Here is a 27,173-nt window from a genome sequence, read left to right on the forward strand (position 1 = left end):
AATGACTGTGTTAGTGAGTACCAATCTGCTCAGGATTAGCAGGGATAAACATGACTTCTGCATTTAAAATTTTAACCTTTCAGAACTTTTAGATGTGATCAAAGGCCTTTTATATGGACAATATATACTAGCCTGACTGTGGATCACAAAAAGAATAGCTACCATTTAAATCAAATTTAGAAATAAAATATGGGAAGTTGTATATCACGAGATGAGGTAGATTTTACAACTTCAATAATTAAATGAAATAGAGAATGTACATAATACATTTCTCATCTATGAACACAGATTAGGCTGGATATAACAGGAGAGATTGTATAGTACAGATTTGACATATGTAATTTTTAAATCATAGAGGAGGAATGGCTAGAGGATTACATACGTTTATTTCAGTAAATCTGAAGATGATGAAATCTGGATATTTTATCGTCAACATTACAAATGTCATCCACAGGTTACCAACACTAACTCAAACATAAAAGCATGATGCAGCTATTGCCTAAAAGCACTAAGATCACTATAAAGACAGACGTTGGGCTGAGAGACATTTAATTAGATCAGCTGGCTACATTACTGAGTGAGTTACTATTTCTGCTGGCTTTCACTAACAAATTGCCTCAGAATGTTAACCACCCATTCTTTTGCAGGTTGCCTTTAGCAAATGCTGCATTCATTTGTAGTCACCAGTGCCCACACTGTTTAACTTCCAAAGCACTAGAACCTGGCCTTTAAATAGGATTGGTGGCAGCAATTGTGAGAAGAGTGTGGAAAGATATCTCAGAAAAATCAGGCTGTAATTCCATTTCAAGCAAAAATTAGAGAAAGTAGTGTTTTGTTCACAAAAAATTTTTGTACAAAGGCTACTTTTGACAACTATCTTCAGGAAAAACAGAATCAAAGAATCACAAGATCAGTTAGATTGGAAAACACCTCAGATTATCTAAGTGCTTCTGACAACCAACACTTTTATGATGGAAAGATACCTGCAGCCACTATTCCATTCTATTCTACTATTCCATTAGAAAGAAAGCTTACTGTGTACACATGAAAACTTCAGCAGACAAAGCTGCAAGAATTTTTGAAAATGCTACCTTGACCCTTGAAGACTATTCTAAATAACATCATTTGTGATAGTTATCTTAATCTTTTATGACTCTTTTTTTTTAAAGAGGAAATGCATCCAAAGTGAAACAATATAGTGAAAAAGCACCACTTAGGATCACAGAGCTCTGCTCTCCTACAGCACTTCCCTGGGTTTCAGCAAGACTTTTCATCCCTGTGTCAGGAAAGCAGATAAGGTTAATGGATGATGTGTTTTCATAAGCATGTTTCTCAGCTTGGTTATTCTGCCCTTTGAAATATGAAGCAGACTCTCTGAAGTCATACAAATAATAGTTTACCTGAGACCTTTAAAAGGGTGGTTGATGCCCTTGCCTTTGGCTGTATTTTCTTTACTGTGTCAGATAGGAACAAGAAGAATTGCTCTGTGAACAGGTGATTAAAACAAAGCAAAACAAATCAGAAAAGGAAAGGAAAAAATGTCTACCACCCTCTGCCCAAGCTTTTTCCATGAATACAAATGAAACTGATAGAAACTGCAAGTGACAGGCAAGGATGATAAACCAATAAAGTAATGCACCACAAAGGGTATGTACAAAATAATGCAGTTATCAACGCAAAACTTTCGTAAATTTTCTAAAGGAGCCATACACTGTTCTGTCAGATGAAGTCAAGATTGGTTTTTAATTTTCCTCTTGACATTTGCCAAACTGTTAAGTACTATCAGAAATTAATTATTGTTATTCAACCTTGTCTTGAACTTCAGGCGGGGTAGTTCAGCTTTTATTGTATCATGAAGGGGTAACCCTCATTTTGACTTTTGAACTTTAATTCTTGCTTTTACTGTTATTGATGCTAGTTTTACCAGTGTCTTTCCCCTGGGGAAGATTTTAAAGCTTTTCTTATTATTACAATTCAGTAACTTAGTTCTGCCAACCAGATTTTCAGGTATGGGTATGGGTATCAGTAGATTTTTTTTCCCATATTCTCAAGTAGGCAGAAATCAGATGAAAAAAAAAGTAGTAAAAACATAGCAGAGAATGAAGTCTACTTTAAAAATACATACTGACTCATCTTTCGTGAATTACAGCCGTCCTGCTTGCCTATTTCCTACCCTCACTGTCTGCTACCAAATCAATGTAAGTCCCCAGGAACAGGATCTTCAAAAAATACAGGTTTCCACCCATGGCACACAGTCTCAGACACTTCTAGTGAGACAAGAAATATTTTCTCCTCCTTGGATTATACTGCTGACCTGAAAGGCATTAGCTGAGGGTATTCCACAGGATGTCAGAACGTGTTCCAGCCCTGGTTTTATACCCACTGCAGGTGCCCAGATGCCAGCAAGGGGGTCTCCTGGCTCTGCAGTGTCCATGAGGAGAGAACAGGCCCCAGCTCCAGTGCCCCCAGTGCAGGACTCAGCCATGGGCAGGCACCCTGGGGAAAATGCATCTGAGAAAGGACAGAACACTGCTTGGCAGTGAGGAGTGAGGAAGTTCGAGTCAAAGGGAAAGGGTTCTAGGTTTTTTGTAACTGTTTCTCACCATCAAACTCTATTTTAATTTACAAAAATTTGATTTACATTCCCTTAGAATATAAGTAAGGATCTGGCTCCAAATATTTTGGATCATAACTGAACATTAATCTAGTTTTATTGACAAAGCAAAAAGTAAATACCCTCATCTAACTATAGCAAAATAAGACAGTTCTGAACTCTGAAATCTGATGCCATTGACATCACACTACTTCCCAAATTCCTTGGGTAACAAAAGTGATGGAACACATAGAAGGAGTATATCCCTGCAAGTACCAACTGCAACAAGTAGAGAGAAAATGACAAGTATATTAAGCTACAAATATATTATCTATATCTACACCACATTATCTGTAAGCTACAAATACAATAGTTTTGTAGGTTAAATTGAAAAACCATCACTTATGTGGTAACTAGATGTGAGTTTTCAATCATGTTTCATAAAATTTAGAACAATTTGCTATTGTGCAAAGACCATGACATGCTACAATTCATATGAATTAATGGAAGATGGGAGTAATTATACAGAGACCATATAAAAACTATGATGAGATCTTTGGGAATCTCAAAATCAACAACTGTAATTTGGTTGAAAGTGGAAATATGTAACAGAAGGAGCACCTTTTCACAGTAATCAACAAAAGAGAATCCGGATATGCACCGGTCCAGTAACAAGAAATTCATTTACCTAAAGGAAGTGTTTTCTTAAGCTAACAGTCTGAACTGAACATTATTACATGCTTATTGTGGCTTTATTACTTACTGTGGAAAAGTAGTAATTCATACCAGGAAGCACTGGAAAGACAACTTCTATAAATGATGGCAATTTAGTTTAAATCTTTTGTGACATTCATGAGAGCCCATGACCAATAAAGATGTTGCCAAACCTTTTGGGAAAAAAAGGTCTGCTGGATTTCAGGAATGTTTTCCACATTCCTAAGCCTCTGTTTTCCAACTGATAGCTCCAACACGGACATGGAGATCACTATCTTCACCTGTGGGACTCCTCATTGCAGAGATAACTACAAAGTGGTGATGGAGAGTGTTGCCTATACATAAAAAAAAAAACCATAAAGACCTTCATGTCTCAAGCAAAAGTTGCCCAGTTCCACCAGCTCTGCTTGCCGGACAGGCTGGAGATTAAATCCAGCAGTGAATGGAGGTTGGGCAAGGAGATAGGGGAGCATAGCTAAATGCTTTAATCAGGAGATACCAAAGTGCTGACATGGTCTTGGACTGCCCAGCGCTGTAGCCAGCTGAAAGGCCTCCTTCAGAAGACTTCACTGCTTCTCTACTGAATCAGACTGGGTCTCTGTGCCCTGTTCCCCCCTCCAGCATTTTGCTGGGAAGCAGCTCCATCAATGTTAAGATATCTGTAGAAAAGAACAGGAGATCTGAGGGCAAAGAAGTAGGTGGTTGAGAGGAAAAGTAGTCCAGAGGAGGACTGGATCCCTTTACAGATCACAGGACTGGCTGTGAATACAAAGGGAATATTTCTGGTATGGAAATTTTGGTGTACACAGAACTGAGAACAGTGATTCCACTACAGCGATACCAGTGTATATTATCTGTCAGTGGCTGTTACATTCACTTACATACATCACTTGTGTATTGAAAACACAGTAAGACAATCATCAGGCTTTCTAAGTGTTTTCATGTTGAAAACAATGCTATTGAGGATCACTGCAAGCTGACAAAGTCTCTGGCAGACGGAAAAAACCTCACAAGCAAATGTGCTAACAACTATAGCTTTGCATCCACTAACCTCTAAAGGATGTACTTTGCTTCAAATGGATACATTTAGTAAGAAAATTGTAAGGATCTTATCACAATTGATTATGCATTACACATGCTACTTTAGACCCAATTTTGCCTTCAAATACCAGGATGTACTTTTCATAGAACAAGAAAAAGAAAAAAATATTACACCTAATTACTAAGAGAGAAAATGGGCAATATGCTGAAGTCCTGAGTTCAGCAAAGTTAACGAGGACAGAATTTCACTGAGCATATCTCAGCTTCCTTGACTTTACCTTTTAGTTGAGACAAACTGCTCTTTGTTTACTGCATATAATTTTTTGTGTTATTGCAATTTGCTGCTTGCTGGGCTTCCATCCCACTCCTTTAGACGTGAATAACAATGCATCTCGTCATTGATAACATCAAAATTCTTACTCACAGCTGAATACCAGTACAGATTAAATTGGAAGGTACTACTGTTTTCATAATATTTGCCTTTTTTTCCTAGGACTATAAGTAAGGAAGCATATTATCACTTCATTCAGAAAATACACATGTAGTAACCTACAAGTTTAATAGTTTTCACTGCTCTGAGGTTATGTAGAGTGCAATGATCATCCACTGATTTAACTCATAGGGACAAATCCCATTGTACATTTTCTTTGCTTTCTGTTTCAGCAGGGTTCTGTGGATATTAAAATTGTCATTATCTACCCACAGGCAGTTTCAAAATGCCCACGGGCATCTTGCTTAACTACTGCTTGAGGCTTTGGAAAAAAAGTAGTACCATACAAAGCTGCAAAACCTATAATATATATGTAGAAAAAATCTGTCATGTTGTGGTGTTTCAACCTGTAAGACATATGCTGGAGGTCTACAGCTGCCATTGGTAAAATAGCCTCCATATTCCTATGAATTCTACATAAAAACTTGCTAGCAGAATCACATTGCTTAAGGCAGTCCTACATAAGACAGCAGGTTGAAAGATAAATGGGTCCCTGGGACGAAACTGATGATTTTTCTCAAGTATGAAGGATTATAGCACAATTTCATGAGCTTCTAGCAAAGACTTTACAGTCCCAACTGTGACTTAAAAAGACCTGATTCTAAACTGGGAAGAAAATTATGAATACATCTAAGTATCAAGCAAGTATTCACAAGATTATTTAGGACAAGAGGTAAAGGAGAGTCTGCATCTGGCATCACAGGTCACTCCCAAGGAATACAGAAAAATAGTGCTGGGAAGTCTCAGAATGCTTGCATAATTGTTGGGAGAGAGCACAGGCTGTGTTACTTATTACCTACACTAATGTGGAATTAAGGACATCAATTAAAAACAAACTATTCTTTACAAACTTGGGAAGACATACTGCGGAAAATGAAATCTTAATGGTATTGAACATCTGACACCAGATCAGAAGGGTAAAACAAAACTATAATACAGAAAAATGTGAATTATTGAATTACCATTATTCTTCACTATTTACATAGAAACATAATCACTCATGCTAAACCAATAACAAAATATATTCTATTGAATAACAGCTTCAGTGATGTGAAGTAGCAACTATCGTAGTGACCTTCCAAAGTTTTTAGAGTGAGGTAAATTTTATCTGAGAGCACAAAAAAATATTAGCTGACAAGATCATCAATTTACATTCTTATACACTTGAATGCAAGTTCTTGGAATAAAATCTTTGGGAAAAAGGACAGTACTGTGGAATCCAGCAATGGAGAAATCCAGACTTGAAAACTGATGTTTTGTGTAAGAAAAGAAATGTGAGTCCCATATACGTAACAGAAGATGATAAAAAGAAAATCATGTGCTTAATCATACAGGATTAGTGAGACCTTTACTTATAGTCCTGTTCCTAGTTCTGTCTACTACACTCAAAATCTTGCCATGACCAAGAAGGAAAACATATGGCAAGTGGAGGTAAAAATTCCACGTCAGTCCAGCTAATGCTAGCAATATAATAATTAAAATGGTATAATTAATAGGAAAAAAAAATCTATGAATAATAAAATTAAGTTTGTAATTCAAAATTTCCTAGTAGTTGTGCCTCTTCCTGATAATTTTGCTCACCTTCCCCCTGTCTCTTCAGGTTTTTTGGCTGACATTTCAGTTTTCCATGAGAAGAACAGGGGAAAAGACAGCTATGGTAAGGTCTTAGCTAGAAGTTTGCTGTTTGTGGTGACAAGGCTCCATCATCAGCATTGGGGCCCCTTGTAGCTACTCTTATACATTTCCAACCACAGTCCTTTTTCTTTATGCCCAGCCTAAATACTGAAAGTTGCACAGCAGCCATCCATAGTGGCAGGTCACACAAAGGGCTACTGTTACACAGGGGCTTCACAGTCTGCGGAATTCTCCAAGGGGAAATCCATCCAGGGCAGGCACCACTAGCAGCTGTTATCCAAGGTACAAATAGGTCAGGCCAAGGCAAACCCAGACATGCCCTGGGACCCTGTAGTCTCAGGTCAACACAAAGCCTCTATCATGATTTCTGTCACTAGTAAGGGCAAAAATCATGTGTCTTGCCTACAAGTTTACTTTAGAAAAAAACAACATTGATGAATTGAAAAAGGTTAGAAAGAACTACATGAGTTTAGTAAATTCACCTGTTTATTCGCAGAACCTTCTTGTGTGCACGATGAAGAAATTTTTGAGGAGGACTTTTATTTTTTGCTTTAGGTAGAAGACTGGTTCTGAGAATGGAAAGCTCCAAGTTGAATCTAGACAAACTCAGGATCGAAATCTGATACATAATTTTAACTCAGGAGAAAATTAACCACTAGGGAGTAATTATCTGAAGATTTAGAAACTTTCTAGATCTTGAAATAATTAGATGAAAATTGTCCTTAAAAAACCAAAACAAAACAAGAAAAGGAAAGCTAAGCAGGAGAAGATATCACTTAAGAAGTATTCATGTGGTAAAACTATTTATTTTCTGTAAAGCAAGATGCTTCAGCTAAGTGGTGTTACTGGGTTGTTCTGACCATAGTCCATGGCAATCTTCCCTTTGGTTACCACAGAGTGATTTAATTTGCCTATAATTCTAACGAGATATATCTTGGAAAATTTAGCAACAACAAAGTCTTCAATTAATAGTACCTGTGCTCATGATTTCTGAAGTCCAGATTAAAAACATTAGAAACACAGACAGAAGGGACTATGCATGAATATTCCGATGCAATAAAAAAATTCCCTAAAAGCCAAAATGCTATGAAATAAAAGCTGCTAATGGCAGGTAGGTTATTTTTCATCTTATTAAAAGTTTTCTTGTTTTATTCAAAGATCTCATGAAGATACCTGTGTATATCCCTACGACAGACTTTTGTAATATTTTTTTTTCCATCGAGTAGTATCATCAGTACATTCTAGCAGAGAACATTTTATGTTACTTTATCCATTACACCACTATAGTTCAAAGGAATTAGAGCAAAAGGCCTGAATAATCATAACATGAGGAAATTAATGACCCAGAGGATGAATGGACTGTCATGACTATGTGCCAAAATGCTGTTTTTTTCTGTCTTCTGAACACCAAGGTAGAAGTAAACTGTGAAAATTAATGTTATCCAGCTCAAGTTGACATTTATATTTGAGTTACTGTTTTATAATACAATAGAGTATCTGAGACTTTAAAAAATACAGAATCATAGCCTAGATGCATTTTTTTCTGTATTTCTATTAACGTGTATTTCTGGAATGCCATGGCAAGAACAAGCATGTATTATGCAGAAATTCTGGCACATCACTATTCTGTTATTTTAATTTCTGCCAGTCATTCTGGAGGCAAAAACATCATATAATTTAAAAAAATTCATTTCTTAGTGTATCTGGCTGTTAGATTTTCTCTCTGGGTAAAGGGGCTTCCTTCTAAAACTTTTCTGACCCAGGCCTACTATTTTTCTATAATTACCATAAAATTAAAATATTTAGAATTCATTACCACAGTAGCTGAAAATGGCTAATGAGCACTCTATGACCACTGATCATATAACCAACTAGCATTTAGAAGCACATTCAATAACACAGAGAAAACACTTTGTAGCCCCTTCCACCAATCAACTACTCACAAAGGAAGGAGAAGTTGATCTAAAGGTTCCTTCCATAAAAAAAAACCAAGATGGATTTCTTATCAACAAATATCAGCACTGGACTTCTAAGTACTTTCTTCTTTGATATAGAATTCACAATTTTTCCATATGCTCTACTCAATTAAAGCTGTAGTAGAAACAACATGGTCTTACAGAGTAGGCTATTTTAGACATGCACCAAAGCTAAACCAACTCGTTCCCTGATAATAGCCTAGGAGTTGTATAGAGGTCCAGGAGCAATATTTGGCTTTGGTATTCAGTTTTTTTCCTCCCCCTCACTTAAAGAAACATAGTTTTTGATCACATAGGATTCATTGATGCAGAAAGAACTTTTTTTTTTTCCCTGTGTACAACTCCACCTCTGCCCCAAGGATTTGGCTTATGCTTAAACCATTTAAACAACTATGTGGCTTATATGTCTGTCCAGTTTAAAAATCTAGTTTCCTATTTTTAAGTCAATTTACTCTTCATCCTGACCTAAGATTTCTGTAGCTACAACCCACTGTCACTTTCTACAGCAAAACTAGTAAACTTTGTAATAAAAGTAGCAGTTCTGCCAGGACAAGATAAAGCACTGTTCAAGCCCCTCAAACCTTTTGTAAATGCTTATGGGTTCCAATTCTACTTTTTAAGCCTGCAAACCCTTCACTTTTTAAGTTCTACACATTCCTCAACTCCTTTACTAAAAACTTTCTCCTCCTTTCTCTCTTTCTTTCTCTCTCTCTCTCTTCCTTTTCCTTTCTCTCATATTCTAGGATAATAAATTACCTATTTCGACAGAGGCACAGACATTTTAAAAAGTATTTCATGTTACAGTGATTAGCAACTGCATTTTCCTTTACTGCTTGTACTTTGGTAGGATAAAATAAATGAGTCCATAGCTATACATCTGTTAGGTTTAAATAATACATGAAGGTAACTGGTAGCATGAAAAAAGGAGAAAACATATTTTTCAACGACAAAATTCTGTGTCTTCAAGTGTATTTCTAACATCAAATAGCAGCATTATACACTTAAATCAGGAACTTTACTTCTTTCAAAACATAATTATACTGTTCAAAGAAAACTACTGAAACTACTGTGTACTTTTATGAAGTGATACAATGCAGCTATACTTTGCAGGGCACATTTCATACAAACTGCATTATGAAATGTACCACAGAGATAAATAACAGTTACACAATCAAATAACAAACAATAGCAGAGAGAGAAGAACATTAAGTCATGAGAGATGAAGAAGAATATATTCTACAAAACTTCACAGGAAGATAGAGTCAATAAGACATATAAAAGCATTTCTAGGAGTCAAGAACAATAAAATAAAGGTTTTCAGAACAGCTAAAGTAAGACTGCATAAATAAGATACAGAAGGTCGCTACTATGTAAGCAGATGAAGGAGAGTTAGTTACAGCCACAGAACAAAAGTCATCACTTATTTTGTGCCATTTTCTGACTAATTGTCATATGGCCAGTGAAACATTAAACAGTTGAAACATGCTGACAACCACCAATGTAAAAGTATGAAAAATTGGCATGACAAGCCCGAGTAAGTGCTGTCAATACTAAACATGCAAAATAAATGTCAGGGGAGTTATTTAACTAAACACTGGAGTAGTTAACCTTTGATGCTATGATTGATCTTGAGTGAAAATAAGAAGCCACCAGAGGAAAGCAAGTATGCTGAAAAACTTGTTACTGTTTGTGGAGGTCCTAAATCAAAGAATCAGGTATTAATAAAGGAACAGATATTGTAGCTAATGGCCCCCTGAGCAATGCTTCATAGGAGTAAATTTAATATAATGGGCACCATACCATGCAGGAGAGATCATATCATAGCATTAATACAAAATATAATTTTAAAAGGTAACTAGACCTTTAGAGAGGATAAAGGAGAATGAAACGTTGGTAAATTCTACAATGAACATTGAAGAAAGGAGTAATTTTGTTTTTTGAGTTAATGATTTTGAGAAGGTCAGTTTGTGTAACAGCACCAAGTTAACATCTTGCTGGAGTTTATTGAGCAGCCACAGAGGAACAGTCAGACAGAAAAAAGGTGTAAAGTACTGTAAAAACTGCAAAAATTATGCTATTGAAAAGGCAGATCAACCTCTTGATATAAAAGAGAAAAAGAGTACATAGTGCCTTTCATGTTGAAGTGAAAAGAAACATGATAGGAGTTGGATTTCTTCTTTCCCCCAGAATTCTCTGTAGGTTGGTATTTTTCTTTTACCAGATAAGTGAAAAGACAGGTGAAAGTAACAGCTACCTTCACTAAAACTGACAGTGAATTTCCAGCTTTCTTTTGTAGAATAGGAAGTTAATAGATAAGGTGTATCGAAGACCGTCCTTATGTTTGCGTACAAATTGACCAGCACCATCAGCTTTAAAATGTCTAGAAAACTTTTCAGTCTCTTAAGTTTCAGGAATTTGATCTGACAGGCATTCAGCATTTAATAGAAATCCAGGAAGATGGATCAGTAACATCCGTACAAAGGAAGCAAACATTTTAAGGGAAAAAATGAGAAGCTCTTAAAACTGTAAGGCTGAGTGAAATGAACACTGATAATAAGATAGCAGTGTTATGTGACTCACATCAGTGATGAATTGATCTATATTTATTTAGAACTAATTTCTCTTGTTTGCTTGTTCATTAACTGTCCGACATGAACAAAGTAAAGAAAATTTTGCATGATATTTCAATATGGAATAAGTCTTCCCTTTATATGATAACTTTCCATACAATGCATTTAATGCAGGGGCTATTTAATGATTTAAACTTTGAAAATCAAACTATATTATATTACATATTATGCACCAGTTCTGCTCAAAAACTCTGAAAGCATTTCCCCTGCAATTAAGTATAGTAAGCAGTAGTTAATCTGTCAATTACAGTTGAGTCAATATTTCTGATTTGCATTTCAAAATGTTGCCTTAGAAATGATCGTGTAAATCTGTGAGAAAATAAGGATGAACAGGTATAAATAAACCAAAAAAAAATCCTTCCACAAACTTGTTTGAATTAATCTCTGAACAAATCTACAAAAGCTAACACTGAAATCCATACAGTGTCATACAGACTAATCACAATAATCCCAATGTTGTGACATGAAAGATTATAAGAAGGACCAATGAAAGCGGTTGCCTAGATGTAAAAATTTCTGGCTGACAGAGAAACAATTTGGTGCCAAAATAGAAAGCTGAAGTCAAACTAACTGCTGCCCTCTAAAAAGTCTTTCTTAACAATGAAACTTATCACAATGACAGAAAAATAGAGATGTTATTGGAAGAATGCATGGCAACAGATAAATGCAACAAATGTACAAGCAACAGTTATCTTTTCAAGAAATAAGAATCAGATTGTTTTCCAAGGCACAAAATTAACTCCATAGGTCTGAAGGCTATAATACCTTAGAGAAATTGTCGGCTTTTGTTATATCATGTCAGTTTGGTTTAAATTCTTGATCTAAGGGCCCTTGCAGGCAGTTGTAAGGGCTTTAAAATCCTAGGCACAATTACAAACACATGATGTTTTTCATATCTAAGCACTTATTTATACTATGGAATTAAAATCTCTTCTCCAACTCCCCCAGCAGAAAAGTTTTGTACTAATTGGCACCGGAACACTGAATTTCTTATTCCCCAGCATCGTTTCTAATAAGAAAAAGTATAAATTTAATGAGTATTCCACTGAAAAACACCACCAAAATTGTTGCCGATGTAAAATGCATAGGCATAATATGTATGCATTTTCTAGAAATCAGAAAGTAGACTATAATAGTTTATGTCTCTCACTTGCCCTAAACCTAATAAACCATCTACACAGGTTTCTTTGGCTTCTGCTTTGGTTACTTTACACTGTTTTAAAAAATAAATATGACAAATTTCACAAAATTGGTGCGCTGTTAGTATAGGGTATCTACATTTGGCAATGGTAAGTCTAGATTACAGGCTGTGAACAGAAGCTGGCCTGAAAGATACTTCTGCAGGGCTTCTACATTTTCCTAGGAGATAAATTAGGGAACTAACAATGGGCAACCAGTCAATAGAGCCTGACTAGGCAGACATTTCCATCTGGGTATGTTCTCTTAGACAGAATGGTACCTGTTGCTCCTACCACAGTCAACTGAGATGGAAAGGAGGACATGAGAAGCCTTGCATGTTATGCTGCTTCTTCTGCTGCCAGTCTGAATATTGATCATCAAACTGGGACCCACCACAGATGGGGAACACTCACCTGGACACATAAGCACACACGAGAGGAATTCCAGAGTTGCTAAACAATCAAACTGGCTTTGGCTTCACTGAGAATCTTCTAATAAATTAGTCTCTTGTTTATATCTCTCATTACATACATTATTTAGTATAGCTTTATTCATCATAAAGTGTCTGAATTTCTTAGTCTATCATAATAACATAATAGCCCATTTTACTGGTTCTTCAGAATGTTATCTTAACGAACAATTTAAGAGCTCTGATGCAACAGCACAAACCATAGCCTAATAATTAAAGAATAGAATTACAGAATGGCTTGGGTAGAAATACGGATATTTTCATATTTTTATTTTAATTACTGTTTTATAAGTAAGTTCCACAGAATGCAATCTTATTCCTCAAAATTGAGAATTTTATGTAACAGAAATTGCAAGAATTAAGTGCCAGTGAAAATTTTGTTGCAAATATTCAAGTATAGATTTGATATAAAAATTCTGGAAAAATGTAACATAACTATGACTTTTTTTTCCTTTGGGTGATATAATTTATGGCTAAAAATTCTTAGAAAAAGATGCAAATATAAAATATATTTATTCTACAGTTATAAATGAAGCAGTGTTCCATTAAGCATTCCTCTAAATTAACAGGTCCTGTAAAAATATTTTTTACTTTCTTTTGGGAGCACTCAGGTAAGGCTTCTCCTTATGGTTTTTTTCTAATATTCTTTTTTTTTTATATTATACCAGGAAAAACAGAACTCATTTACTGCACAGATTAAGTATTTTCAAAGGTGAAACCCAGTTCTCTTCATATCTCTCCTAATCTAGATCTCTATTCAATATTCATTTCCTTTCTGCACCCTCCTTTTTAAAAACAGCTAGTATAATCTAATCCACTGGTGACATTTACAGGGAATGAATGAAGACCTGTTTACTGAAACATTATATTAGTTAGCTCATTTAAACTATCCTTCCAGGAAGATATCAAGGTTTAAGCAACTAGCATCTGACATATATTCCTCCAAGGAGTTCTGTTCTTTCCAATTTCTTAGAAGAAATCTGGTTAGGTTTTAACACAATTTCTCATCAAGAATTGCCACCTGCCTTCAATTTGATGCACAACAGAAATCTGCAGACTCACAAAAACTAAAATGCATCATAAAATTTTGTGCATTAGCTTTAGATCTATTCAACATAATGCAGGAAGGAAGATAATTTAACTGGAAAGTAAGTTTGATGTGAAACTGGAGAGGCAGAGTTCAAATCTGTGGTCAGCCTCAAAGTTGATGTGTCATCTTGGTCTACCAATGTGGCCCCAGAACTATTTATGTGCCTACCGAGGAACTTATACAGAAGAACACCATCTGGCTGCTTCACCACCTAGTTTACATAAGAAGCAAGGGAAAAAACTGAACCTCTCTTCACTCACTTTGCTGTCAAACCCTTCTGCATCCTCCAACTAATCATATCATGTGCTGAAGTACAATACAAGGACTGTGTGTTAAGTTCTCCCCTCATTATGACATACATGTATATTCTCATTTGAGATATTTCTAGGCCAGAAAATTCTGCCTACATTTGTCTCAAAACCTTGCTCAGTGTTTTGGTTGTGGTTAGTCCCATTCTTCCATGCTTATGTCTGCTTATTTAGGCTACGCAGAATTCAAGTCTCTTTCTCATGACTCCATCCCATTCCCACAGGCAGAGAGAGCCACAAAGCTTAGGGAGCATTAGTGCATATAAATACTGTAAAGAATCTAGGTCTTAACCTTTCTCTAGCTGCATTTTCTTTAAATAAAGATGCCATGATAAACACAACAGAAAAACTGGGATACTCAGGAATTTAATATTTCTAGCTAGAGAAAAGCATGAAACAAATAAGGTGAGCCTGTTCTGTCCAATTTGTTAGTAGCAGAAATGGATTTGATCACCTTTATTTACTTTTAGATGTCACTGTCTTGTTCTGCAAAAGATCTGTGAAGTCAGTATCTGGGAGAAATATGATATTGAACAGGAAATAACACCTTCCTTGATGGATAGACAGTCATTTTTTAAAAGAGTCTAATCACTAGCAAACACTCACTACCAGCAGAAATACTGAAATAAGCACTTCTTTTTGAGAAAAGGAAGCTGGAGAGATATAGAGACAGTATTAAGCCCAATGCACATATCTAGACATTATTACTATTACTAGTGATTTCCAATGATGGCATATTTAGGCCTTTTTCTTTCATGTTTTAAAGAGCAACCGATATCTACTACAAGACCCCTTCTAATCTATTAGACTTATAACTCTATTTCTTTAGGCTCTCTCCAGTATGAATATTCTGCAGGAGTTCAATATGCTCATTTAAAATTATAACGATTCCTGAAAAAAAAAAGAAAGTATGTAAATCCAGCAGGAACTGTTCAGCAAGGCAATAACTGCTAAAAGTCAGACTCCAACCACAAATAGTTATACTTAATTGCAGCAGTGTTTTATGCAAGACAAACTACTTATTCTGGAGACTTTGTTGCTTGCCTGTATGAAAAAGAGATGGTCCCAACATTTTAGTAAGACAGACATTTGCTTACAATTATTACTACAGAAGGTATTGTCTGATATGAAATGGTTATTCTACGGTTTAACCTCTTTGTAACATATCCAGCAGAAATTCTAGTAATCCAACGGGACTTGCTGTCCAGATGCACATAATTGTGATGAATGGGTTAAATTTACTCATAGCTTGATACCTGATTACAAATTCAGAGCTGCAGTCATAAAACTGGTCATAATCATAACTGTACTGTACAGAAAGAAAATGTATACTGCCGCTGTTGGGGCAGCCACAACACACAGGGACAGTACCTCTTTCAAGGGCCAAAAAGCCATTCATTAAACAAAGCAGCCTCTTTTATACACCTTTTGTATGTTGTCATTCGTGTCACAGATTCATTGGCTGCTGAACTACTACAATAGACTCATTGGCTATTATTAACTTCAATATACTACCACTGGCTACCTATAGCATAAGCATTCAAGCATTCAGAAAAATAACAGGTGCAGATATGTTGCTGTTTTCTCCTTCTACTGTTTAGCTTTCTTGCTTCTCTTGATACTACGTTCTCATGGGTAAAAACTAATTGTTTTTCTTCTCACGGACTTTTCTCACAGTCCTTCCTTCTCTAGCTGAAGTAACAGGCCTGAGCCTAATTTTACAAAGGCAACAAGGCCTTCATTTAATAAGGTTTTACTTAAATACCACAGTATACAAGAGTTTTGTTTCTAGCATCTGGAAAATATTCAGAACATATGCCATTATTACTTATTACAGCATTATGTCATGCTTATAAAATATTAGCATGTGGACTAATTATAGAATATAATCAAATCTATTACAGTCAGTCATAGACAGACAGTCTGCTTGTTTGGATTATGATTATCCATTTTCTTTTACTGGGAAAAAAGAGTAGAAGTATTGATATTCATATCTGAGAGATTCATAGTTAGTTAACAAGCGCAAATGAGAGGATGATGCAAGTTTAGTTGTATTTAAAGACTATTAGTAATACAGACAGTTCCTGAAACTTCTTTGCATTGGTTAATTTTTTTTTAAACTTTAAAATTGAGACAGCAATCTGGCTTTGTTTATTTTTTGAATGAACATAAAGAGACAGTTTCATTAAGAATAGCAGCACTGCTCATCCAAGAGAAGATATGTCAATCATATAAAAATAAGAAGTCTGCATAATATATTAGTTTTTTCAGTTTTGAAGGAGCAATAAGTGATGAATAACTTGAGAGAGCCATCAAAGCAGTTTGACTTCAGAACTCAGCTGAGTAACCAAGGTGTTAGTTTCTACAGTTTTTTGGGATCAGGTAAATATTTAGCATCTACTCTTGTGAGAGCATAAATTTCATGTCCAAGAGAGAGCTTTGTGGATGTTTGCTCAGTGCTCTCATCTTCCCCACAGTAGAATGAGAATAAAATAATAATTACGTATGAATGTAATACAAGCTGCACATTCAATCAAGTCCCCTAAGCAAACTAATGCATGTAAGAAAAAACAAGAAATTAATTTCCACACAAAGACTTTGCTCACGACTGTCACAAATTATAGATTACTCCACTTGATTAAGCTGTTCCTACATTAATAATGTTGTAGCAGACAGCAAAAAAACCCAAAGGTTTTGCCAAAACAACTTGTAACATTATTTAAATGTTTTAAATGTTTGCCACTATTATCAACTTTTCTTCAAATCCTTTCCCTGCTAATCTTAGATTAGCAAACATAAGCAGGTGTGTGCCTTGATGAGAGGAACTCCTGTAACTGTGTCCTCACCATTTAAAAAGGATGCTAAGGTACTTGAATGCATTCCAAGAAGGGCAGTGAAGGTGGTGAAGGGACTGGAAGACAGAGAGCCAGAAGGAGCCAGGGCACGAGTGGCGCCTTGGAGGCACAAGCGCAGTAGGCAGGAACAGAGCCAAAGGGACCCAGGGGAGCCCTGACAAGGGCTGTACTCAGTTTCACTGAGGACAAGAAGCAACGCCTGGGAGCCACCCCTGGGCCCACCCTGGGAGCCTAGAAAGCTTCCTCCCACAAGATAGGAGGCACAAGGGCAGCAGGCACCTTACCAAAATGGTCCAAAGGAGGCTGAGGGCTGTGCTCAGTGCTGCAGAGGAAGGCAAAAGGTGCTGCAGGGCACAAGATGGGGCATGCCTGTCTTCATGGGCCATGAGCAGCAGGCAGCAACCTGTCCAAGAGGGCCAAGTGGAGACCTTACCATCACATGCTCAATGCTGCAGAGGAAGGCAAAAAAGGACCTCCAAGGTCCAGTGCCAGTCTGCCCCAGCGGAAAATTCCTTCCTGACCCCATAGGTGATAATCAGCTATTCCCTGAACATATGAGTAAGACCTGCCACCTCATTCCACACACTGGGCACACCTCCCAGGAGACACCCGGCTTCTAGTCTGGATCCATGTCAGGGCCTTCCAAGAATGAACAAATGCCCTTTGGTATTTGCAAGATATCTTGCTACCTCCCTTGGTAGCAAGAATCCTTTCTGCACCTGGAAGGGCACCACTGCTCCAAAGTGGCGCTCCAAAGCACTGGGATCCCTTGCAGCACCTCTGCAACTCTTTTCTTATGACTGCTGCCCCTGGCTCCACACAGAGTATGAGGACAGTCAGTTCTGGAGTACTCCTTAAGGCATTTCCTTTGTGTTGCCATCGCTATCCAGCTGAAAAAAGATTTCAGACCCTCAGATGAGCTTAGAAGGGGACCCTGCTGGGAGATAGTTTTGCAGTGGAGCCCCTCCAGAAGACTTGTCCAGCCTCCAGTTCTCCTCCCTCAGCTTCAAGTGATTCTACCAGCTCCTCAAGGACTTCTCTCTGATGTATTTGGGCTTGTTCCAGGCCAACTATAGCAGCGGGATATGGGAGGATGCTCCCTTTTATCCTGCTCCAGGGCACGGTGACTGCGGTGTTGCAGGATGGTGGCACTGTGCCACAAGTGTGACAGGATCCTCCATTCACCATTCCACTTGCAACAGCCTCATCCTCCACCCAGCATCCTTCAGAGGATGACCTTTGGGATGCTGGCCCCAAGGCAGTCACTGTGCCAAGAGGCCCAGAGTGTTGTCCCTGCCCTTGGTGACCATGCACTGGGCACAGCTGCTGGGTGACAATGGTGCATTCTCTGCCACTTGGCTCCCGAGAACAAACCCCATGCTGTTACCTTTCTTTGAGGCCATGGAGGAAAACAATCCTGCAGTTCTGAGACTACCTCTATTATCTATCAAGTTATCCATAACTCTGCATTACATCCTCCTCCTCCTCTCCTCAGTATACCTAAATGTTTACTGGCTTAGCTCTTGTTGTAGCACAAACAAGTATTTATCATGAACAAATAATCCACTTTCTCAAGAAAATTATTTCAGTAGCCTAAATTTTTAAATAATAATAATAAACAAAGATATTAGTAATCCTTAGAGTTAAAATGAGAGATTTTTTTTCCTCTCTACGCAGAGCTTATACAGGACAAAATAAAGACAAAGAACAACTGAGGATTTTCTGAAATATCAAAATATTCAGGCATACAGCTACAAGATGATGTAGAACTAACACAGTTAATTGAAAGAATCTCATAAGAACATTATTGACATTGTAACCTGTGTAATATAGGATAAAGTGAAAAAAAAACCATGGCAAAGGCATAAGAATAAAATAGCACTCAAACCATTTGCATCTCAAACTATTCTGACTTGTTTAAAGAGTTACTGATTTCACTATATAGTTATTTAACAATCTGGGTCATTAGTCATATTGTTCCACACAGGGAAACTCACAGGTTTTCACCTTCTCTCCATGCAGTCCTACTACATCCCCTGGTGCTGCTTTTTTCTCTTTTTTTTTGAAGCTTCCATGATCTGATCACCATTTTATTCTGTCTTTCTCCGGTTCTCTTGGAGAGTCCTGTTCTAATGACAGCTGGAAGGTCTGGCCAATTTCTCAATGATACCAAAGTACTGCATAGACTCTGTTAAATTTTGCAAAAATATTTCCATCGGTATGCAGGGAACACGGTTTAACACATAGAAAACCCCTGTTTATTCAATTTTTAATGTTTCTTATGCTTTATTTTCCCCGATTTTTACAATGTTTCCCCCATCCCCTATTTTGAGAATGGAGATTTTTTTCATGGTAAAAAAAATATTGCAAAAAACTAAGATATACTTCAGAAAGAAAACTAGTGAAACTATTCCTATTTTGTGGTTAGCTCTGTAGAGTTTGTACTCTCCAAGCTGTCTACTGATCTGTGTTAATAATATGGCAGTTGTCACATTCTGGCACATAATGGACAAGTGCCACAGTATTAAAAACATTTTCATCTGAGGTATAATCTCTGCCTACAAAGTCACTTTTCTGGACTGAGATGGATTATTATGTAAATGCACTTGAATCTCTCATTGAAAGGCAGCTTTCACCTCCATTTCCACATAAAAATTTTGTATGGTTACAAAGAGAGCTGGGGAGGAGAGTGAGAAGGCACATGCAGGAAGTGTCTTCCAGCCATATGGCCAGGAATATCTGCAGGTTGAAGCCATGGTATAGTTTCAGCCCTTTCCCAGTCCTATATAACTTCCTTTTTGTGAATTTGTGTTGGAAATAACAGCAAAGCAGGTTTTGCTTCCAGCCAGGACATTCTTATATCATCTGCTCCTCATGCAGAAACTGCTAGATGATGTCTGCTTGTCTGTCTCACTACTGAACTGGCAGAGGGAGGGGAAGAAGAGTGAGGAAGGGCAGAATTCTAATGTCTGTGTAAAGATCATCCAGAAATGAAGAATTTAATACTATTTGCAATTGGGAATTTTAACACCAAAGAAATTTTGTCTTGCTGCCAGTAATACAGTGGCCATCTTTATGTACCAATATGCTTGCTGTGCTTTGTTATTTGGATGAATTACTTCAAACTATGATTGGCAATCCCATAGTTTACAGAATGTGGCTCTATGGGATTAAAGCCAAATGCTGGCACTCTGTCATACAGAATGTATCCCCACAGCAGGTAAGCAATAATCATCCAGAAATGTTCTGACGCACGTATCTGATTACTTAAATTAATCTTTAATGTGAAATTATTCTCAAAAACTGGCATCTAATTCATCTCACTCTGTTACAGAGGGAATCACACTGTTTACACATTCATAAAATACGAGAAACAGCTACATGAAAATTTTTCATTTCCACCCCCATTTTTTCACATGGCACACAGAAATTTTCATTAAAATTGGCTTATGTGCTGTGTAATCTCCAATGGCAGATTTGACACTGTATTTTGAAATAATTTTAGTGTTTCCTCGTTGTGATTTTGTGATAAAAATCCATAATTCCAGCCATAATAAAGTAAGGAAAGCTTTAGAATTCTCCAAGACTGCTGGGATAAATTAGTTGTGAGTAATAATTTCCATTCAAAGTCCTGTGCTTAAATCTGAAAGTACAACAGTACCATCTGGACTGTAACAAGAGGTTAGGTTGTTAATGTTAAGTAAAAGAAGGTGCATAGGGACCTGTGCTGCCACAAGCAACGCAGCACGTGGATCACTGTGGCAACAATGCAACTTCCTTTCCTAATGCAATTATAGGTCATTAAGAGACAGAAATAGGGATGATTATTTTTTTTTTCTCAGTAGCATTTTCACGGCCTGTAATTATACATACCTGCACGAAATTATATGCATTTATACTATTTAATCACTGGTAAAAAGAAAATGTTCCTTAGCTTTGGTGTTCCCCTGTAATTAGATCTCAGCTTGCAATCTTTACAATAAAAAAATGCTCATGTGAAGAAGGGGAGACAAAATAAAAAGGCACTGTTTCAACACTTGGGTCTCCCAAGTACAAGCATAATACTCTAACATGACTATTCTTTTCACATTTTTCAAAACTGCTGGAAACAAAATGCAGAAACCTTTTCCATATCAGGCCAGCATTTAGCTCGGCAGAACCTAGCACTTTGGAAGCAGTTACCCTCAGGCAGGTGCAACCTAAGAACTCAACAAACCCTCAGTACCTTTTGTTATGTTCTTATGGAGAAAACTCTCCCCTCCTCACTAACCACTCTGACTAATGATGAAAAATGCCACCATTTACAACTTCACCTTTTGTGCCCTGAACCAAATGGCTGAAGCCTGCATTAAGAATCATTCAATGTGTCAGCTTATCTTTTTGCCCAGTCGGGGGCTTTACTGAAGTGTGGCTATGAGAGCAATTTCCATGTTGATGATCATGGCTGAAGCCTTTATGATTCAGATCCAAACTAGTTTAAAAAAGCAGGAGGATCCCACTATGACAAGCCACAAGTATCTTCCCCTTTCAAAGGAAGTGAAATTGAGATGATACAGAGCACACATGGTACTTGGATTCCTTGAAAGAAAGCCACATAAAAATGTTATATATAATGGCATATTGTAGCAGAAGTGCTTGCAAACTCTTATTTGCGGATGCTAATAACACAGCCATGAAAATCCAGTCTAAATATTGGCATTGTTACTATACAGCCGAAGGGTTTGTTCTAAAGGGCAAATTCAGGAGAAATAAACTTGATCATGGGAAAACAACAAACTTGATTACATCTCAATCATTGAAAAAAACAACGCCAACCCAAGAAACTTCTTTTGATACTATTCTAATTTCCTGTGATTATACAATTGCTGCTCTGCTTGCAACATTATCTTCCTGTGCACATTCCATAAATGTGAGACATACAGCTTTAATTTTTATGAGGATGATATCAGCATCCAAGGTGTTAGAAGAGAGAAACAGTGAGAACATGTTCTCTTACATAAAGAAGACCTACATATGGAAGCATAGATAAAACACTGTTATTTATGCCAAACTCTGTTATGAATACAGATGCTTATATAAATATATAATAAACGTAATATATAATACACAAAAATATAGAAAGCATAATATACTTATAATATTTTCATATTATAAAAGGCCACTATATATTACTTTTATGTGGCATGTGGCATTATAATATATGAACTATTTGAATGTATATTATGTGTTATAAAAAGAAATAGCTTCTAAACAGTAAGTTCAATAAGAAGTTAACTTCCAAAATAAGCTGCTTTACATATAGGAAACCTTAAGCCTTGTATTTCATAAATGTATTGTAAAGCTCTGATGCTAATTAGCTTACCTTGTAATTTACTTGTAATTACATTACAATACATTTCAAAACCTTAATTCTGATTAATTTCCCTATAACAACGGCATTATTTTTAGTAGAAACTTGCATAAGTGGGTTCAATCATTGAGATAAATACAAATCGTTGCATAAGCTTAAATTTATCCATTGGAGGAAAAGCAGAGACTTAATTAGCTGTATCTTCATGTCCTTTCTTTCAAGTCAGTTTACATTTCCAAACCCAAATATTCAAAATAAAATCAAGTAATTCAAACTGACAAGTACTGACCACAGAAGTTCTTTTTCATTTCAGATGTATGTGAGGAGACAGAACAAACTTCATCCCTATTACAGCAGCTTGTCACATGCTCTTTTCATTATGACTTCAACCTTCAACAGGTTCATGAGGAGAATCAATATAAAATGCCTGACATGCCAGAGCACCTCAATGGTACACCACAAAGCATGTCCTTTAACACTGAGATTACTACAGTGGTGTACTGGGTCTGGCTGGGATGGAATTACTCAATTAATCTTCTTCCCAGCAGCCCACAGGTGTTGTGTTTCCCAGCTGTGGCTAAAACCACGCTGGTACCAGACCACTGTTTGGCTGCTGCTGGACAGCACTTGTCCAGAAGCATCAAGGCTTCTCTCCATACCCTTCCCCTTAAAGACCAGAAGGAGGGGGTGGGTAAAGGTTAGACAAGGACATAGCTGGGGTAGCTGAGCCAAACTGATCATGGGAAAGCCCATACTGTACAACATCATGCCCAGCAATAAAAACTCAGGGAATGGAAGAGGAAAGGAGTGTATTCAGTGTTATGGAGTTTCTCTTCCAAAACAAACACTACATGTGCTGAGGCCCTGCTTTCTCGAGAGCAGCTGTACATTTGCTTACTGATGCACAGTAGTGAACAAATTTCTGGTTTTGCTTTGCTTGCATGTGCAGCTTTTCTTATTAAATTGCCTTCTTAATCCACTGGTTTTTCTCCCTTTCTTCTGTTTTTCTCCCCATCCCTCAGGAGAAGGAAGAGAGCTAAAGGTAGGGTGGGTGTTTGGCTGCCAGCCATGGTCAACCTACCACAACTCATTTAGTGCAAATGGATGCCTACATTTTGGGAACAGAAGGCATTTTGCAAGACCAAAGCAGCATGTTGTATTTTGTTTTTTTCACAGTAGCATCTATCTCTTTGAGAGTCTCTTAAATTAAAGTAGGAAATGAAAAGCACATTAATTTCTTTACCATAACTATGCAGATATTTGCTAATGATATCCCAAATCACTGAGCCAGTAGAATTTCTATCCTTGAGATATAAAAAGCTCAACTGGACATGGCCCTGAGTAACCCGATGTAGCTTTGAAGTTGGCCCTGCATTTAGAGGGTGGCATAAACTCCAGTAGCTGGTTGTTACTGGAATTATTCTAGGGTTCTGTGATCTAGTACTCTTTGCTTCTTTCAGAGCACTATTTGAAAAATCCATTTTCAGCTTTCCAGCAGGCTTGCAAGGGCTTTAATGTACAGGTAATTTTCATGATAAGCCAAGCTGCCTGTATGCAGGATTTGGGCTACTTGTTCTTTCTGTCTTTCCTAGTATTGTCTTTTTTCCACCAACAAAGAAGCCATTAATCAGAAGCAACATAAAATAAATACAAGTGGCTGAAAAGGTAGTGCCAAAGTGAAAGGCTGACCTAATTCTCAGTTACTCTTCTCAGACTGGAAGAAAACAAACCTAGTAAGCATTATTTTAATTGAGCATTTATTACATCACTGATGTGCAAGCTTGTGGACCTGGTTTAGTTCTCTGAGGAACACAGGGAAGCCAGAAGGGGCTGAAGCCAGGAGCCACAACTTCTAGTTGCAAAAAGGTCTCCATCAGAGTCATCTAAGAAACAGACAAAATGTGTGAGGAGTTTCCTCTATTCAAGGCAGCCGTATCATTGACATATAGGCTGAGCCTGGCTTATGAGAATTTTTCACCACCTCCTCTGCTGGTAAGTGGGGAGATTTGAGAGTTGCTTTCCACTGCACCCTACACAGTCTACAATTTAAAGCCATCATCTGCATCATCTAAGCATGGTTCCCACTCATAAAAAGGTAGGGCCACCTTGACATGATCACTGGCAGTGTCAAGACCATCTTTTCCGGATCACTGTATATTTTCAGAATATGAAGGACATATCAGCGTATCAGAGTACGGGTGATCTCTCCACAACTTACCTGTCAATAATGGCACACATATCAATGGTGACATTGGCAAAGCTTCCCAGCTCTCCTTGCTCCACTGCATGCAAATCCACCAGCTGATCATCAACATGAATACTCTGCATGCATCCTTGAAAAGAGTGCTCGAATAGAGAATGATCCGAGTCATTCATCTGTACAGGAAACCCTGTAGAGAAGGAAAATAAAGAGCATTATTAACCTCACCTACTATTACTTATGACAGGATTTTTTCAAGGAGAGACATGTTTCCTAGATGATGGAAGAAAAAAGTCAACATGGTAAGGAAATATTATAAAGTTATTAATTTACATTGAAATGTTATTGATTTAAGTAATTGTTAACTACCTGAAAGAATTTATACAGTACAGCTGATGATTCATTAATTTTTGTCTGAAGGATGGAAGTCTTCTGCTGTCTTCTCCTCCGGTCCTCTACTGCTGTTTCTCATTCCTTCTTTCTCATACAAATATTATTGGAATAGGAAAAGGATTTATCTCCTTACTGTATTTTAGAACCCACATTCTAATTTCTCTGATTTTTCTGACTAAAAATGCAGCCATGAAGTGAATTTCCAGTTCAGCCTTCTCTAGAACTAGGCTTCCACTCATTGTCACTTTGTCTTTTGTTCATGAGCAAAGAATGCTTGTGCTAGAATATTTCTGTAAACTTGAAAATAGTCCTGAAATCTAATGTCCTGGATGACTTCTGATCAATCTGAGGACATTCTGTAGTATTTTCAGTTTTGCTCTGAATACATTCATTTTCTTGCCTGTTTGAAGGTAGTTTATAAGAGATGAGAATGACTTAGTGTCTGGCTCAGGCTAAAAGGCAGGGAGACAGAGCATGTTTTTATGCAACTGTTTAACTGAATGCCCTTCAGAAGTGAACGTGTCAATTTACTTGAGAAAAATGTCCTTCATAAGACAGCGGAGAGCCTCATTCACTACTTATAAATCTTTAACAATGTACTCCCTGAAAAAGACAGAATCCATTTAGGGTGGGAAAAGGAAGGAAGAAAGGGGGGTAACGAGTTTGTTGAAAAGAAAAGAAGGTAAAGAAGGTAAAAAGCCTGAAAAATGCATAATGTTTTTGCAGATTTCAGCTAGATAGATGACCAGCCATGCAGTACTTGTCTGACAAGGGTAAAAGGTTGTACACATTTGCTTTGGTAGCTAAGACAGATTTTACAGCTCCCATTCCTTCTCCCACTTTTCTATCCACCTTGCCAATCTCCAATGCCTTATGCCCTCTTCAATAGCATTTGTGGAAACAGGAGAATAACAGATTATCAAATTGACATTATTTGAACAGTGGCAGAAAAAAAAGTAATGAACATAATTTTAAATTCTGTTCCTGAATACAGTTTATCACATACCACATAAATAGTTGAATTGGCTGAAAAAGAGGGCAATAAGCAGAGAAACAAGCAAAAGGTTCTTGAAGTCACATGATGCCTTATATGGCACCTATTACTAAAGAACCCAAAACTAGTTACATAAAGTCTTTGCCAAAATCTAATTTAAATATATTTTAAATAAAAGGCTTTGCCAGAAATTTCATATCATCATTAATGCTTTTTAAAATTTTCTAAAGTGACCCTGCCCATCAGCTAAATTTATGTCTGGTAGCTTCTAAATTTCCCTGACTCCAGTAAGCACTCACTTCAGAATTCACTGGTGGTGGCACAGAGTTAATCAGGGATGCCATAGCAATTAAGCTGGGACAACACTAAAAGTTAGTTCTAATAGGTACCTCAAGAAGCTGGGCTTGCCTTGAGGTTGTATCACCTTTGGACTAAAATTCTGACACTATTTCAGGGAGCTGTAAACTGCTATGAGACAGATAAATAACCCCATCACAATAACACACATTTGATGGAAAAAGAAAAGCTCCTTGGGAATCCCCCAAATGCCTAACTAGTGCAGAGTAACCTCATCAGATCAAATGCCATCCCCCAAAACAAACAAACAAGCAAACAAACAAGCAAAAGTGCTAATCCTGGACTGTCAGAATTGTTATTTTGGACAGGCAGAAGAACCAAGTTGTAGGGACATGACCTATATTGTCTTCCCAGCATGGGCATTGGCTAGTGACTTATCTGATGAAAAGAGGACAGGGCTTTCAGAAATCTGCCTTCTACTTTTTTTAAGTTGTTCTTTCTAGTGACTGAATAAACTGATTTATGTGAGGCTTAACAGCCAACAGTAAAGAGAGACAAAAGTGAAAGTTAGTTCTGTGTTGTTTGGTGGATGCAAGCACAATATTTGCATGTTCCTACCAGGAACTTTCCCCATTTATATTTCAACAGTTCACTCTTTCAGTATAATTGTCTATTTCTAAACTGTCACTGAATCTGAGAACTCCTCCCAAGCAAGAATCCCCAAACTAACACAAAGCACATGGTCTTTTAGATCTTTAGTGCAGCAGCAAAGCAGGGCATGAAACCTGCATATCACCTTCAGGTTCAGAGCACTTTGGCAATTCCTTTGGTTTAAATAATAAATTCAAGGTTACCAACACTGGGGTAAACAATAACATTCATGAAAACCTTGCAAAGCCAAGGAAACTATACAGATATATCTGAATATAATGAAAGATTATCCACCATCCTACAAACAC

General features: G+C 37.1%; 1 protein-coding gene across 1 annotated transcript in view; it reads right to left on the reverse strand.

The window, feature by feature from the left end:
• CNTNAP2 (contactin associated protein 2) overlaps window positions 1–27,173 on the reverse strand; it is a 1,047,354-nt gene that overhangs the window by 381,145 nt on the left and 639,036 nt on the right. The window contains exon 10 of the mRNA XM_069007741.1: window positions 24,549–24,720. Coding sequence (XP_068863842.1) covers window positions 24,549–24,720 — 172 coding nt within the window. The remainder of the gene's footprint in view (window positions 1–24,548; window positions 24,721–27,173) is intronic.

This window comes from Aphelocoma coerulescens, chromosome 2, assembly GCF_041296385.1.
Source record: "Aphelocoma coerulescens isolate FSJ_1873_10779 chromosome 2, UR_Acoe_1.0, whole genome shotgun sequence".
NCBI lineage: Eukaryota > Metazoa > Chordata > Aves > Passeriformes > Corvidae > Aphelocoma > Aphelocoma coerulescens.